This window comes from Bombus affinis, chromosome 5 (genome assembly GCF_024516045.1).
Source record: "Bombus affinis isolate iyBomAffi1 chromosome 5, iyBomAffi1.2, whole genome shotgun sequence".
In the NCBI taxonomy this organism is placed as follows: Eukaryota; Metazoa; Arthropoda; class Insecta; order Hymenoptera; family Apidae; genus Bombus; species Bombus affinis.
Window position 1 is genome coordinate 12532388 of NC_066348.1, and position 12797 is coordinate 12545184.

General features: G+C 38.2%; 1 protein-coding gene across 9 annotated transcripts in view; it reads left to right on the top strand.

Annotated features, from left to right (window-relative positions):
• Positions 1–12797, top strand: part of LOC126916914 (TWiK family of potassium channels protein 18-like) — a 363234-nt gene that overhangs the window by 306575 nt on the left and 43862 nt on the right. For all 9 annotated transcript variants that reach the window (XM_050723215.1, XM_050723211.1, XM_050723206.1 and 6 more), the window contains one exon: positions 541–826. In XM_050723215.1, coding sequence (XP_050579172.1) covers positions 541–826 — 286 coding nt within the window. The remainder of the gene's footprint in view (positions 1–540; positions 827–12797) is intronic.

Consider the following 12797-nt stretch of genomic DNA (forward strand, 5'->3'; position numbering starts at 1 on the left):
AGCGTTTGAATCAATGCCATTGCATTAACGTTACTCGCGTGTAGTATTGGTGATGGCGCGCTGCTGCAAATAAGCATGACGGTATTTGATTTTTTTTCCCAATTATCGCTTAAGCGAAACGGTAACGAATTTCGACTTATCGTTGCATCTTTGATCAGAATCCCGTTTTCCTACCTGAGATGACCTCAGTGAACCTGAATCAATCGAATTATCGGTGCGTTCTAGCGTTGGCGCTCCGTTTCAACGAAGTTTTATCGATTGGTCGTCGCCGACTAGTTTCTTCCTTCTTTAAAGTGATACTCGTTCCGTAGAGTCTTCTGGGTGGAAAAGATATTTTCAGTTTCTCTTCGTCTTATCCATATCTATCATGCGCTGTTATTCTTCGACGCTGATAAATTCCAATGAAAATTTTCCCTCCACGGGATTCTTCCTTTCCTTAAATCTGCAACTTTACGTAAGCGCCTACGTACTTGAAATATATTTTCGCCAAATTGTATTTGTATTATTTTAACGAGGATATTTTTTCTTTTTGCTATTAAGGTTAATCACGAAGCACGAGCGAAGACGGTGGAAAATATATGGATAATTACGGAGAGTTTGAACATTCTTTACCGTGAGAACTGGACGAGGCTGGCTGCCCAGGAAATCGCACGTTTTCAGGATCAACTGGTGAAGAGGATCACCGAAGACATGATGGCGACCCAGAACGCCGGAACATATGTCGGAAGTTCCGCTAGTGATACCGTGACAGAAAGACGGATTCCGGAATACGAGTGGAACTTCGCCAAAGCCTTTTTATATTCTCTCACGGTGCTGACGACGATCGGTAAGTGTTTCAAGTAGAATTATACGACGATATAGATACGCTTTGATTTTTATCCAGAATACGTGACATACGATATTAATATTTGTTGCTTCGATTATATATGTATATTTATATTACATTGATACAGTAGCTAGAACGATGAGATCAAGTATGACACGAGTAGAACATTGGCCAACTAGATTTTAATCCTCTATGAGTATTTCGTGATAGTTTTGCCAGAGATTGCTCATTCTCGAAAAATCATTTTTCTTGGTTTGTAATTTTCTTGTATTAGGTTGTCCAGAAAGTTTCTTTCGTTTTATAAGGAAGTAATAGACGCACAATGTTTCTTGTTTTATATTAGTTTATTGAATTATGCACGAACATAATAATAGAAATATAACGAAATGGATCATATCTAATTCAATAAAATAATATAAGAAATTGTTGTTCATCTATTATCATCTTATAAAACGAAAGAAACTTTTCGGACAACCTAATACAATGTAATCTTATGTATTAACAATTCACTGTACATAAATACATTTGCGTTATAAATACATAAATAGGACACATGCTACTTTCCTAACTGTTGAGGTTATTAGATGTATAAAGAGAGAAAACGCGTGGGTAAAGTGTAAGGTACAAAAAATATATATTTAATTTAATAGAGAAGTGTAATAATAAATAGGAATAGAATTTGAGCTGGTCCAGATCCGCACGCTAGCAGTGTTACCTTATAACTGAAAACCCCGAAGCCAACGTCGCCTGTCTACTGTTTATGGTCTGCCTTCATGCTAGTCTTTTGTCTATATATCATCGATGGCTTCAGCGCTCGAGAAAACTAAAAAGACCAGATGTAGAGTTTTCGTAGAAGTGGTGACCACTTCAACACTAACTATCACGAAGAATTTCTCTACTTTGAAGACTCATACCACGCGTTAAATCAAAAACGTATTACTACAATTTTCGACTTCCAGTCATCGATTTTTCATAGTAACGATCGATACGTCTGATCGACGACCAATCTCGTATATGTCTAGAGTTTTGCGCGTAACAAAAGACCAGATACCTATTCGACAACTGAGAAAATATTATATATCGTGCAATGCAACGTATACAGTTACTCGCTTTTGACTTTATCTATGCGGCCGTAAAGTCTCTTTGGTAACTTATCATCGATCTCTAGTCTCTGGTATGGCTAAATTTTATGAAAGATTCTAGTTATTCGTCTACCACGGCGCAGATTTAAATTAGCGGAGTACGAAGATACGGTACGCTATAAATCTGACAAAGCAAATTTAAACGCAAGCCGATTCCTTATCGCACGGCTCTGTTGTAAAATCTTTTACTGTTCACCTATAAAACGTTTCGAGTCTGACGGTAGCTAAGCGAAATTACATCAGGTCAAAGTACTGCGGGATAAAAATCAGAACATTGATCGAGAAGCGAGAGTTGCAAACCCAAGATGCGAAGGTAACATCGCGATTCCAAAATTCGCAAATGACGAAGTATCTTACCTTGCACAATTTCTGCGTATCGTCGCTTAACACATTAAGGGCCAAAGATTTGTTGACGCAACGTTTCGTTTGTAGTTTTTCTTCGATCGATTTACATTATTCAGATCTGTTTCTCTAACCTAGTGACTGTGTAAAGGAAATTCAAAGATCCCCTGGCAAATAGTATTTTTTGCCACTGTTTCTTCTGTCTAGATTCCCCAATTACACGAGATTTAAAGAAGTTGAAATATGTGTAGTATTATGATCTCGCGTATTACGTATTCCTTGATCCCTAATAGACAAAGACGTTGACTGCCACGCCAATTTTATATATTTTGTTGTAACAATAGATTTCTACACCGTGAAACGTTTAATTTCAGCCAAAAATTACATCGACAATGTTATCTAAGTCATTCGTCGCGTTGAAAATTATTTAGTCCGTGAAACCTATGCTATTTTGATCATCCTAAAAAAAAAAAAACAATCACGATATGATAATCAACGTGTTAAATCTTTTATCTGGAAATATTGGGTTGGCAACTAAGTGATTGCGGATTTTGTCATTAGGCGATATTGGGTTGGCAATCACTTAGTTGCCAACCCAATATAAGTCCCCGTATTTATGTAAGTTAATTCTTGACACGCTCCGAACGAACGTAAGCGAGATTTACGAGTCCACAAAATTCGGAAATAACGTAGCCAGGGTGTACAGAAGGTTGCGCGCATCCGGTTAAAAATGAAGTATAATTTGCAATCGGAAGCTGCATTAAAACATAAGGGCGAAAAAATTTTGGCGCGTCAGATCGGTCTTGGCATTAATCGAAACAGCGAGCATCGAGATTTCGCGGATGATATCTCTGTTCGAAGGTAACACGCTCTCTCGTAAATACAAAATGAAACGACAGAGAATTTTACATTCGAACGATTCCTGATAAAACGTATCGGTTTCGCGCGCGGAAAACGCGACAGACATGCGGCGAAGGGATACGGGGGTGGAGGCAGGAGAAAAAAATAGGATAGAAGCAACAAGAGTCGGTGGTTACGAGGTCGAAAGGGTGAACCAGAGGCCGGTATAGCGAGCATCAATTTTCAAGGCAAACAAAGTCCAACATTAACGTGTAATGGCCGTGCTGTGGACTGGACTACTGTTGTCCGCTTTACATGTCAGAATACTCGGCATACATATACGCAAACCGACAATTCCAAATCGTTCGACTTGCCGGCGTTCGAACCGAGTGACGTCACGTCCGATCGTTTACTCTGGTTATTACTGAAACAGATTGGAAGTCTATGAGTTTTGTGGATATTGCAAAAAAGGGGAGAGAAAGAGAGGGAGCAGGAGGAACAAGAGGGAAAAGTAAATAAAAGAGTCGCGAAATGAGTGAACCGCGCGCGCAGCAATAATCAGGTAGGATACGGAACAGCTTATCAAATTATTCTTCCTGTAGCCATATGTCTCTCATTTTCTTCTTTTCCTCTTTTTTTTCCTTTTTTTTTTTTTAATGTATTGGCGATTTCTTTCACGATGAAAATTCGATAATACACGATCTAATTAAAGCTCTTATCGGTCCAGCATCATATGCTACTGTTCAGAAGTGTCAATCAATTGAAAAGGTTTTTGTAGTATCCATACTTTCGAGGCAATATCTGACACATATCAATATCAGCGTCCTGAAATATCAAATTCGAGTATTTGCGATTTTATCAAGCCATGATTTTCAATCGGGGCTCAAATATTTTTCAAACATGTAATATCTGATTATTTAGTTAAGAGCACTGACCTCTTTTCCCCTCGGACTGTCAAACAATAATAATAATAATAGCTAGCCGGTGTGAATACGCTATCTTGAACCAAATATGATATACCTTTTGGTCTACCACGGAAATTATGCGTGTCGTGAGATGGAAAAAAATTGGAAATCGCTGTTGTAAAGTATCAAACCAATACATAAAGTATCGATAATTTTGTTAGGTAATAAACAGAGATATCGATACTTCCATGAAGTATCAACTATACATATTGACTCGATGTTTGTATCGGTTTGCTATTGCTCGGAAAACATTCGTATTGAAAATTGATATCAGTAATCTGAAAGTTACGATATCTTCCGATATTTCTCGCGCAATTGTTGAAACATCATCGATATGTGTCGGTATCGATCCGATGGTTGTTTACGAACGGTAGTGCGCTCCTGATGAAATTTATACCATGTTTGGTTTAATCGTTAGCGTGATGTCCGTTAGCATCGAATTAACGTTCGAATGCCATTTGGCGAAGGGAAGGTGTTCTTTAGAGATTGGCGGGGCGGCGGGGTCCGATCGACTTTAAAATACGTATAACCTGCACACTGAATGATTCGCGTTTTAAAAAGCGTAGATTTTTGTTGCACCGAGAGGTGATTGAAGCTGAATGGGTTCCGTGAAATCCCGGTGAGAACTATCGTTTTTGTAGTCGCTGGGTATTGAGTCATTGAAAGCGTGCTCGTTCTTTTTTTGTTTTCAGCCTTTTTACGCTGTTCAGATAGCTGTTCATTTAACGCATGGGTTCGATGGTCAAATGAAGAGGATTTTTTTGTACAATTAGCTATGTACCTGGCTGAAATTCAAAATCGAATATAGATAATATACGATATTTATTTCTTTCGTTTATTAAGTGATATCCATTTCTTAAACTAATTATAATAGATAAATCGTTGAAGGCAGAATTGGTTGAATTCTGGATACTTGCAATAAATTGCGAGACCACTGCACTATTGCAATAAAAAAAAAGGATGTTTTGTGGAACATTAAACTCGGAATGATCAATATGGTGGATGAAGCGAAATAAATTATCGATGATCATAAATCATGCAGAAACAAAAGAGAACGCTTTATCGTTCAAATAATTTTTATCGAAGCTTTTGATCTAAAGCGGAGATGGGATACAGGTATCGCAAAATATAAATTCTTATCTTTTATAAATGTTTCAGTTTCGTATTTTCACGATTTATCACGTATCGCCTTGTTTTCCCATTCAATTTCTCAATCGAGCATCTTTTTTACAGATATCCATTGCCATTCGAACTCAGCTTGTTTTCGTAGGTTTGTTTCGACGAAGAACAGTTTCATTCCGATCTACGACCAATTCAAAAATATCTACCACTTTTTTTCAAATACGTCTACCAGTTGTTTCGCCAACAAATTTTAGTTTCGCAATCACGCAATTCGTGTTTACGAGCCTTTTCAGACTTTATATTTCAAAACCGAATTTTTTCACCGTGATCGGGATTTGCAACATACCGTAAACCAACATGGCACGTATAAAACAAATTTCAATGACTATACGCAGCGTTCGAAATCGCCGGAACGAAAATTTAAAAACTTATTCCATTTAAAAACGTTTGATAAATGTCGCTTCGACGTGTCCATTTTTAACACCTACTATCTACGAACGTTATTAATAGAAACATGTAAAATGTTCGATCTTCGAAGTCAGTCTTAAAACATTAAAGATTCACATTGTCAAAGATTCATTAATGACTTTCTGATGTTGGCCAAGCGTTTCATCCGACTACCCCCTTTGTATCAGTTCGTAAATTCTTTTATTTCCATTGCCTCTAATTTACTGTTTTCTCTTTTTCTTCCTTCCTTCTTATTCAGCTTCCTTTAAACGGCTCTTCAATTTTTTTCTTTTTCTGCTCTCAACTTCTATTCCTTTCTTCTTATTCTTTTCTCTGGCTATAGATCATCTTTTAATCTTTTGTCAATCTTTTCTATGACTACTAACTTCGGTATCTTTATTTCCTGTTTTCCAAATGGAAAGAGTCAACTTAGTAGTGGCATTTGGCGGCAATATTTAAGCAAGCAATAAAATAAATAAATAAATAAATAAGTAGCACCGATATACTAGGTCGCTTAGAGCAAAGGTACAGCATAGGTTCGTATTATCTATACCCAAATGCTGCATAGTCATCACATTAATTATAAACACGTTATCTCGCCTTTGAATTTCCAGACCCCCAAGAGTAGAGTTATAAATACAGTTATAAATACTCGTTACGTTACAGACCTCAGGCAAATCTATGACACCTACGAGATCGTAAATTTAAATATGCGCTTTCAAATATATAATACATATATATTGTGAATAAACATAAGCATCTAGAGAAAAAGTATTTAAGAATTAAATTCCAGTCTATCTTCGTCGTGACGGTTGCAAATCGCAGAGAAGCAAGCGGAAGTAGTCTAGGAACAATTTACTGAAAAAGGAAACGTCACGGGAAATTAATTCGTTTTCAGAATTCTCCAACTTATCGGCTCTACTTTCGTTCATGTCCGCCACCTTCCTGTACCGGAAACCACTCAACTTCTTGTCAGCAATGGTGTCCGACCGTAGTTTGTCTCTTTCTCTTTTAACTTTTTCAATACCTTCCACTTAATTACTGTAAGCATCGTGGAATTTTGCATCGACCTGCTCGAGCGCAAGTATAATGGTCATAACGAGCGTCGCCTCCTGCGAGATTTCTATACAGTATAGCGTCGATAAAACATATTTAATCTTATAGAACACACGTTCAGCCTGAGACGCCTATGTCGTTTTGTTTTATGTTACGAAATATGCATTGCTTTAACTACACCCTTTTACTCGAATATATTGAACAGTTAATACTAATAAAAAAATATATATCTTTGCATTTTGATGGTTATTTTCCACACGAAGACCGATAAAATAATAACCGAGGAGAGACGAGTAATAAAGCTATCAGGCTTGACACGTGCACCATAGAGTTAACAAGTTTGTATCGTGCGTGCCAAGTCATGGGTAACATGAAATTGAAAATGGGAAATCATGTTACATTTATCGTGAAAAACCTTTATTCCCACTGCGTGCAACTATCCCGAGACGCGATAAATATTTTCCTTTTCAATTTTAAAAGCTCATAACTTAACACGTTCTCTGTTTACTTGGAGGGATTGGAAATATTCGTCTTGATATGTACGTAGGTAATATTTCTAGGTGCCAGAAGTGAACTTGCAAGCTTTACACGTAGAAAGTAATGTCCAGCGTGTGTGTACTATTAACACCAATAAACCTGTCTGCTGTGCCGGATATGATTAAATCAGTTCGACAAAAAAGCTATTCACCGAGGTTCCCGAGAACAGCATCGAGTGCTTTTCGGTGATAGTGCGCTGAAATCTGGCGCCTGATGGCCGATGAAAAAGGTTGAAGATAGACACGGTACATTCTCTGGATGAGCTAGGACTCACGTAATACCTACGACCGCATTCAAGAAACTTGACAAAGCTGCGCTTGAAACGACTTTATTTATTTTCTTCCTTTCTTTTTTTTTTTCTTATCTTTGCTCATAGAATATGCTATTACTACCTCATGCAAGGAACCCGAGACACCCTGTATGTTTCATACAGTTTTTCTCGAGTTTTATTCATATTTTAATCTTCTTAAAATGTCAGCGCGTAGATAAACTACTTTTAAAACGCTTATGAAATTAAAGATTTCATTATGAAAGTACGATAAATTAAATGTTCTGGTAAAAGGTATGCGTCGTTTGAGCGAAAAATTGCGTTAAGTGCGTGAGCTAGTTGATAAAGGGAAGGATAAACGAAATAAACGAAACAGAGCAATTTGTATTTGCGTGTAGCAATTAATTATATCCTGGAGAACAGTTGAGCGGGAACATAGTCGGTGTTATTTGTCGCATAGCCGGCAGCCATTGCTAAAGTAACTCCTACTTTTCCCGGGAAAAGTTTTCGTTGACGGGGGCCGCCACGGTGTCGTCTTCGCTATGAGTAACGAACTTTTTAATTGGTTGCTGCTCTACTCGAAAAACTCGATCGTTTTCCGTGTCCCAACGACGAGTGGCTGCCTATGAAACGATACAAAGCGAGTCTCATAACGAGAACTTATAAGTCTGTTTAATAAATAAAGTTTTGATACGATTCACAGCGCGTATGATTATGCCGTTGCTTCCACGTTACTTTTGCCATAACTTCTGCAATTACCCGATTTTTCATCCAGCTGAAGGAACCGCTGCAACGAGTCTGGATCCGGTAAATTTCTTACGAATCGCTAAAAAGTATCACGGTGAAATCGAATGAAAATGTAAGACGCTTCTGGAAAAACGATTACGTTGTTGGTTGACACGTATCGAGTTAATAGAATACGATGATAAATCAAAAGTGTTACGCGTACAAACATAATGCAAACTATTCATAATATGAATATTTTATTCTGAGAAATTCACGCGGTACGCAATGTATTCGAATGAGCGAAGTCGCTCGTACTTTACCTCGCGATACGAATTACGACACGCATTTATCTAAATTATAAGTTTACTTTCGAAAATTACTCTCGCGATATCTACGCGCCATTTAAAGCGCTAATTATCCTGCTCTTCGAATTTCCAACGATCGATCAACCTGTGAAACAATCGCGAAGCGTAAACAATGTTTCATCGCGCTATTTCCGGTGACGGTCTCATTCAGACACTTTATCGATCCACGGTACGCAAGACGAGCCGCACCCACGATGCATCCGGGCGAAACATTTCGTTTCTCGTGGTACTGAGAATTTTCCATAATTATTCGAGACCCGAAGGAAAGCCCGTTTTCGGTTCGCAAAAAGATTTCGACGGCGGGAGGTTGACATTCCATTAAAGGCGCATAGCCAGGCAAACAGGCCTCTGGCGTTGTAAACGGCTACGAAGACCGGGTTTGTTCTTTAAACACGTCTTCGTTCCTATCTTACTCGCTACGTTTCATGCTATTCGTGTGTTTCGAAGTTTTGTCCATTTTAGTTTCGAATTTTGAGAGACTTCGATATCACGTAATTGGCGATTGCAAGATACGCTTAACGCTGTTACATCTCGCACTGTTTTACAGTCAACCCTCCTCTCGAAACCGTGCTAAGCTTATAAATCATGCTACATAGAACCGTGTAGCAATTTTTGCAACATGTTATATCGATACCTTCTTCGATTATAAGATGATCGAGTATAAATGTTCGTATGACTCTGCTTGCCAGTGATTATGATAGCGGACAGCGACTATAAACGGTATCGATATGCAATCTTATTTTTCAACGAAGCGTTCTTTTTCATATTTCTCATATTTCATATTTTTCTATATTTCATTTCCATAGTATCAAATTTTTGTAATCGTATAGAAACAACTACGAAATGACGTGAAATTTAATATTCTTCCGCCTAATTAATTAGTCTGTGAAGGATGTAACAAATACAGTAGTGCCGATACTTTTTCTAATCACTTGTACAAGTCGCATAAAAATTATTGCAAAATAAAACAGATATTGCGAAACACTGAGAAAAGGCAGAGGCGTGTCAATAAATTACTTTTAACTTCTATATTCATTTACAGATTCGTTTCAATTTTTATCGATATAATCACGATAGTCCTTCCTCGTTACGGTATATAATGAGATTTCAGTGTTCTGTATAATATGCATATTATATATAATTTAATAACGTGAAAATTTTTTGAAAGCGAAATCATCCGTTTGTACTTGTCGATACAAAGCCGTATGAATATTTCTTCGATTACCTCTTTATAGTCTAGACTTACGTAGTCAGAAAATAGTCTGAGCGGTGCTGCTGGACCAGGACCAAGAGGCGGAGTATACAGATCCGGAGGATCAAACTCGATTTTTATCCCCGTCGTAAGATACTCGTTGCATATCACTTATTCCATGTTCTTAGTCCACTTTATCGGCGTGGATTCTCGGAATGGTATTTTCAGGATCAAATATCTCATCCTTTTCGTCAATGGCACGTGCATGACAGAGTCCCAAAGACCTACCACGTGTTTATTTGCAAGATTGATATTTTCGTGGAAGTAAAAGCTATTGTCGATAGATCCTGTGAAGTTCTCAATTCACTCGAATTTTATTTCTTTTATTTCTTTTGTTATTTCTTTGAACATAACATTTCGTTAGTTTCGATAGGAAGAGATATAAACTGAGAACTACAGAAGAGAGCAACTCGTAGATATTAGGTTGTCCCAAAAGCTTCTTTCGTTTTATGAGATGATAAGAGATGTACAACAATTTCTGTTTTATATTATTTTATTGAATTAGGTATGATCCATTTCGTTATATTTCTATTATTATGTTCGTACATAATTCAATAAACTAATATAAAACAAAAAACATTGCGCGTCTATTATTTCCTTATAAAACGAAAGAAACATTTCGGATCACCTAATGTTATAATAAAAAATATGTTAATAAAAAGTGTAGTACATGTTAATGTAATTGAACTGATACGACGAAATAGGACATGTTCGAAGTTGTTCGATTTTCAGGATGTAATATAATATTGTATTTGGTTGATAGTAAATTACTATTAGCTGGAAAAATCTAAATCGAATGTCAGAGTGACCGAGGGAACCAAAGCGTAAAATACTTCAGCTTTCGCGGATGCAGCAGGATTTTATCCTCTCTAAGCTCGAGCATCACCTATTCATGTATTTTTTCCACTGTGTCTACCTCACGTGCACGTTCTCTAACATAGAATTTCAGCACTTGTATTGAAAACTCTTTGACAGTATCCAATTTTCAAAAAATACTTTATTTCCCGTAAACAAACATTTCACTCTGAAATAAATATTCCAAAGCGAATTTCAATTATAATCAACGGCTATGAATTTAAGAACTAACGACACAGGGATCGAATTTCCTTCCAACCAAGTACGTCGAATTTAAGCGAAATTCCTTGTAGCTCTAGTAAAACTTTCGGACTCTCGAAAAACCCCGGTGATGCATATGTATGTGTACCGAAATATTTTTCTTTTGTAAGTTGTTTCTCCCAGCAACGTAAAACGAAGAAAGAAAGAGCTACATTTTCTTCTCGAAATATTCCACGCGAAAATATTTTCTGGAAATATTTTAGTCGCAATCAGCCGTGTTGCTTGTCAGGCGTAGAATAGCTGCGATCCGCGCGATTTCAGGTTTTATCGTGGCCAGTCCCTTCCGTCCTGGACGATCTTCGAAGAAACGATAGTCGAAGGAAAAGTCCATTAATCATCTTGCGTGGTTACCTTCGCGTCATCGTAATCTCCGTTCTTTCGTTACCCTGTTCGCCACCAAAGTAGTCGGCGTATTCTTGTTGACCTTTTTGGCTCGCGTATCCCAGCTTCTTCTGCAGCACGTCCCACTTTTTCCTCTTTACTCCCATTCTTTTTGTCAGGGACACTAGCATTTTGCACTGGCGGTATAATTTCTTTCCGCGTTTCCCGTCGACCCGTGCGTTTCACTTCGAGAGAACGCGGGAATAGAAAACGAAAGGGACGTAGTAGGAGAGACACTGTGAGAACGACGATGGAAACACGATGGCAGGAACACAGCGTCAGCGGAGGTGCCGACGATGTCAACGGCGTCGACCACCGAGGATCGGGTCACGCGTTCGCGAGAAGACCAAAGGCAGCTTTTCATACCCGGCAGTATCGCGAATTTTAATCAGAGGACTCGAGGCGTCCTAAGACGACCGGGACTTTCGACTTTTCCGCGACTCGCTAATGGATTGCTAGACGAGAAGAGGTCGCAGACTAATCGCAATTTCGTTCTTCGTTTCGGGCCACGTTAGCTTGCCGACCTCTTTTGTTTCCGTTGCCCGCCTCTGTAAACCATGCCTTTTCTCAACACGGTTGATCGCACTTCAATATTGCAAATCGGTGCTTGGCTCGGGATCGCTTGTACCGTGGAAAACTCAATAGCAACGAACAATTGGAAAATAGTCAACGCTCTATGAAAAAACGAAAACTACGAATTAAGAGGATAGGATGGAGAAACTGAGAAGTATCGGGTGCTTGAGGAAGAATCGCGAGTTTGCACGAACAAAGCGAGGAATCGAGCTAAAATTTCCAAGATTTTCCAAGAGTGGAAAGATTTATTTCGAAATTTTAGGCGAGATAGTTCGTTTGGGTGTATAAAAATCTAATAAAAATAACGAAACAGCTCCGTATCTGTTTAATGAATTCAAATAGTGGTTCGTTTGAAGAAAAAAGGAAGTATAACGATAAAAAGTAATTGGTATTATGTACGTTTAAAACACTTGATTATTATTGCTTCGTTCCTTTGTTTCGTATCGCGAGCATTAATCAAGTTCGATAAAACTGGAACGAAGTAGGTAAAGGGAAGAGAAAGGAGTTTGAAGGGATCGTTGAGAAGTCTCGAGATGGCAAAGAGGTCTTTCGCTCCTTCTTTTCGTGTTTCGTTGGATTCGAATCACGCCTGTCTCCTTCTCGTCTTTTCTCATTCTTTTTCTTACTCTTTCTTTCGTGCACTGTTCGGTTCGCTTCTTGTCTTTCAGGTATTGCAGCACGTCAGCTTCTTCAGACGTTCTCTACACTATCCTTTCCCCCATTCTTTCATCCCTCGCTACCGTAAAATTGCTATTTTCATTTTCTATTTTCTTTGGCACCTGCAACGAAGCGATACAACCGCGGATTCTAACCGATCTCCGATTTTACGTGCGCCGATA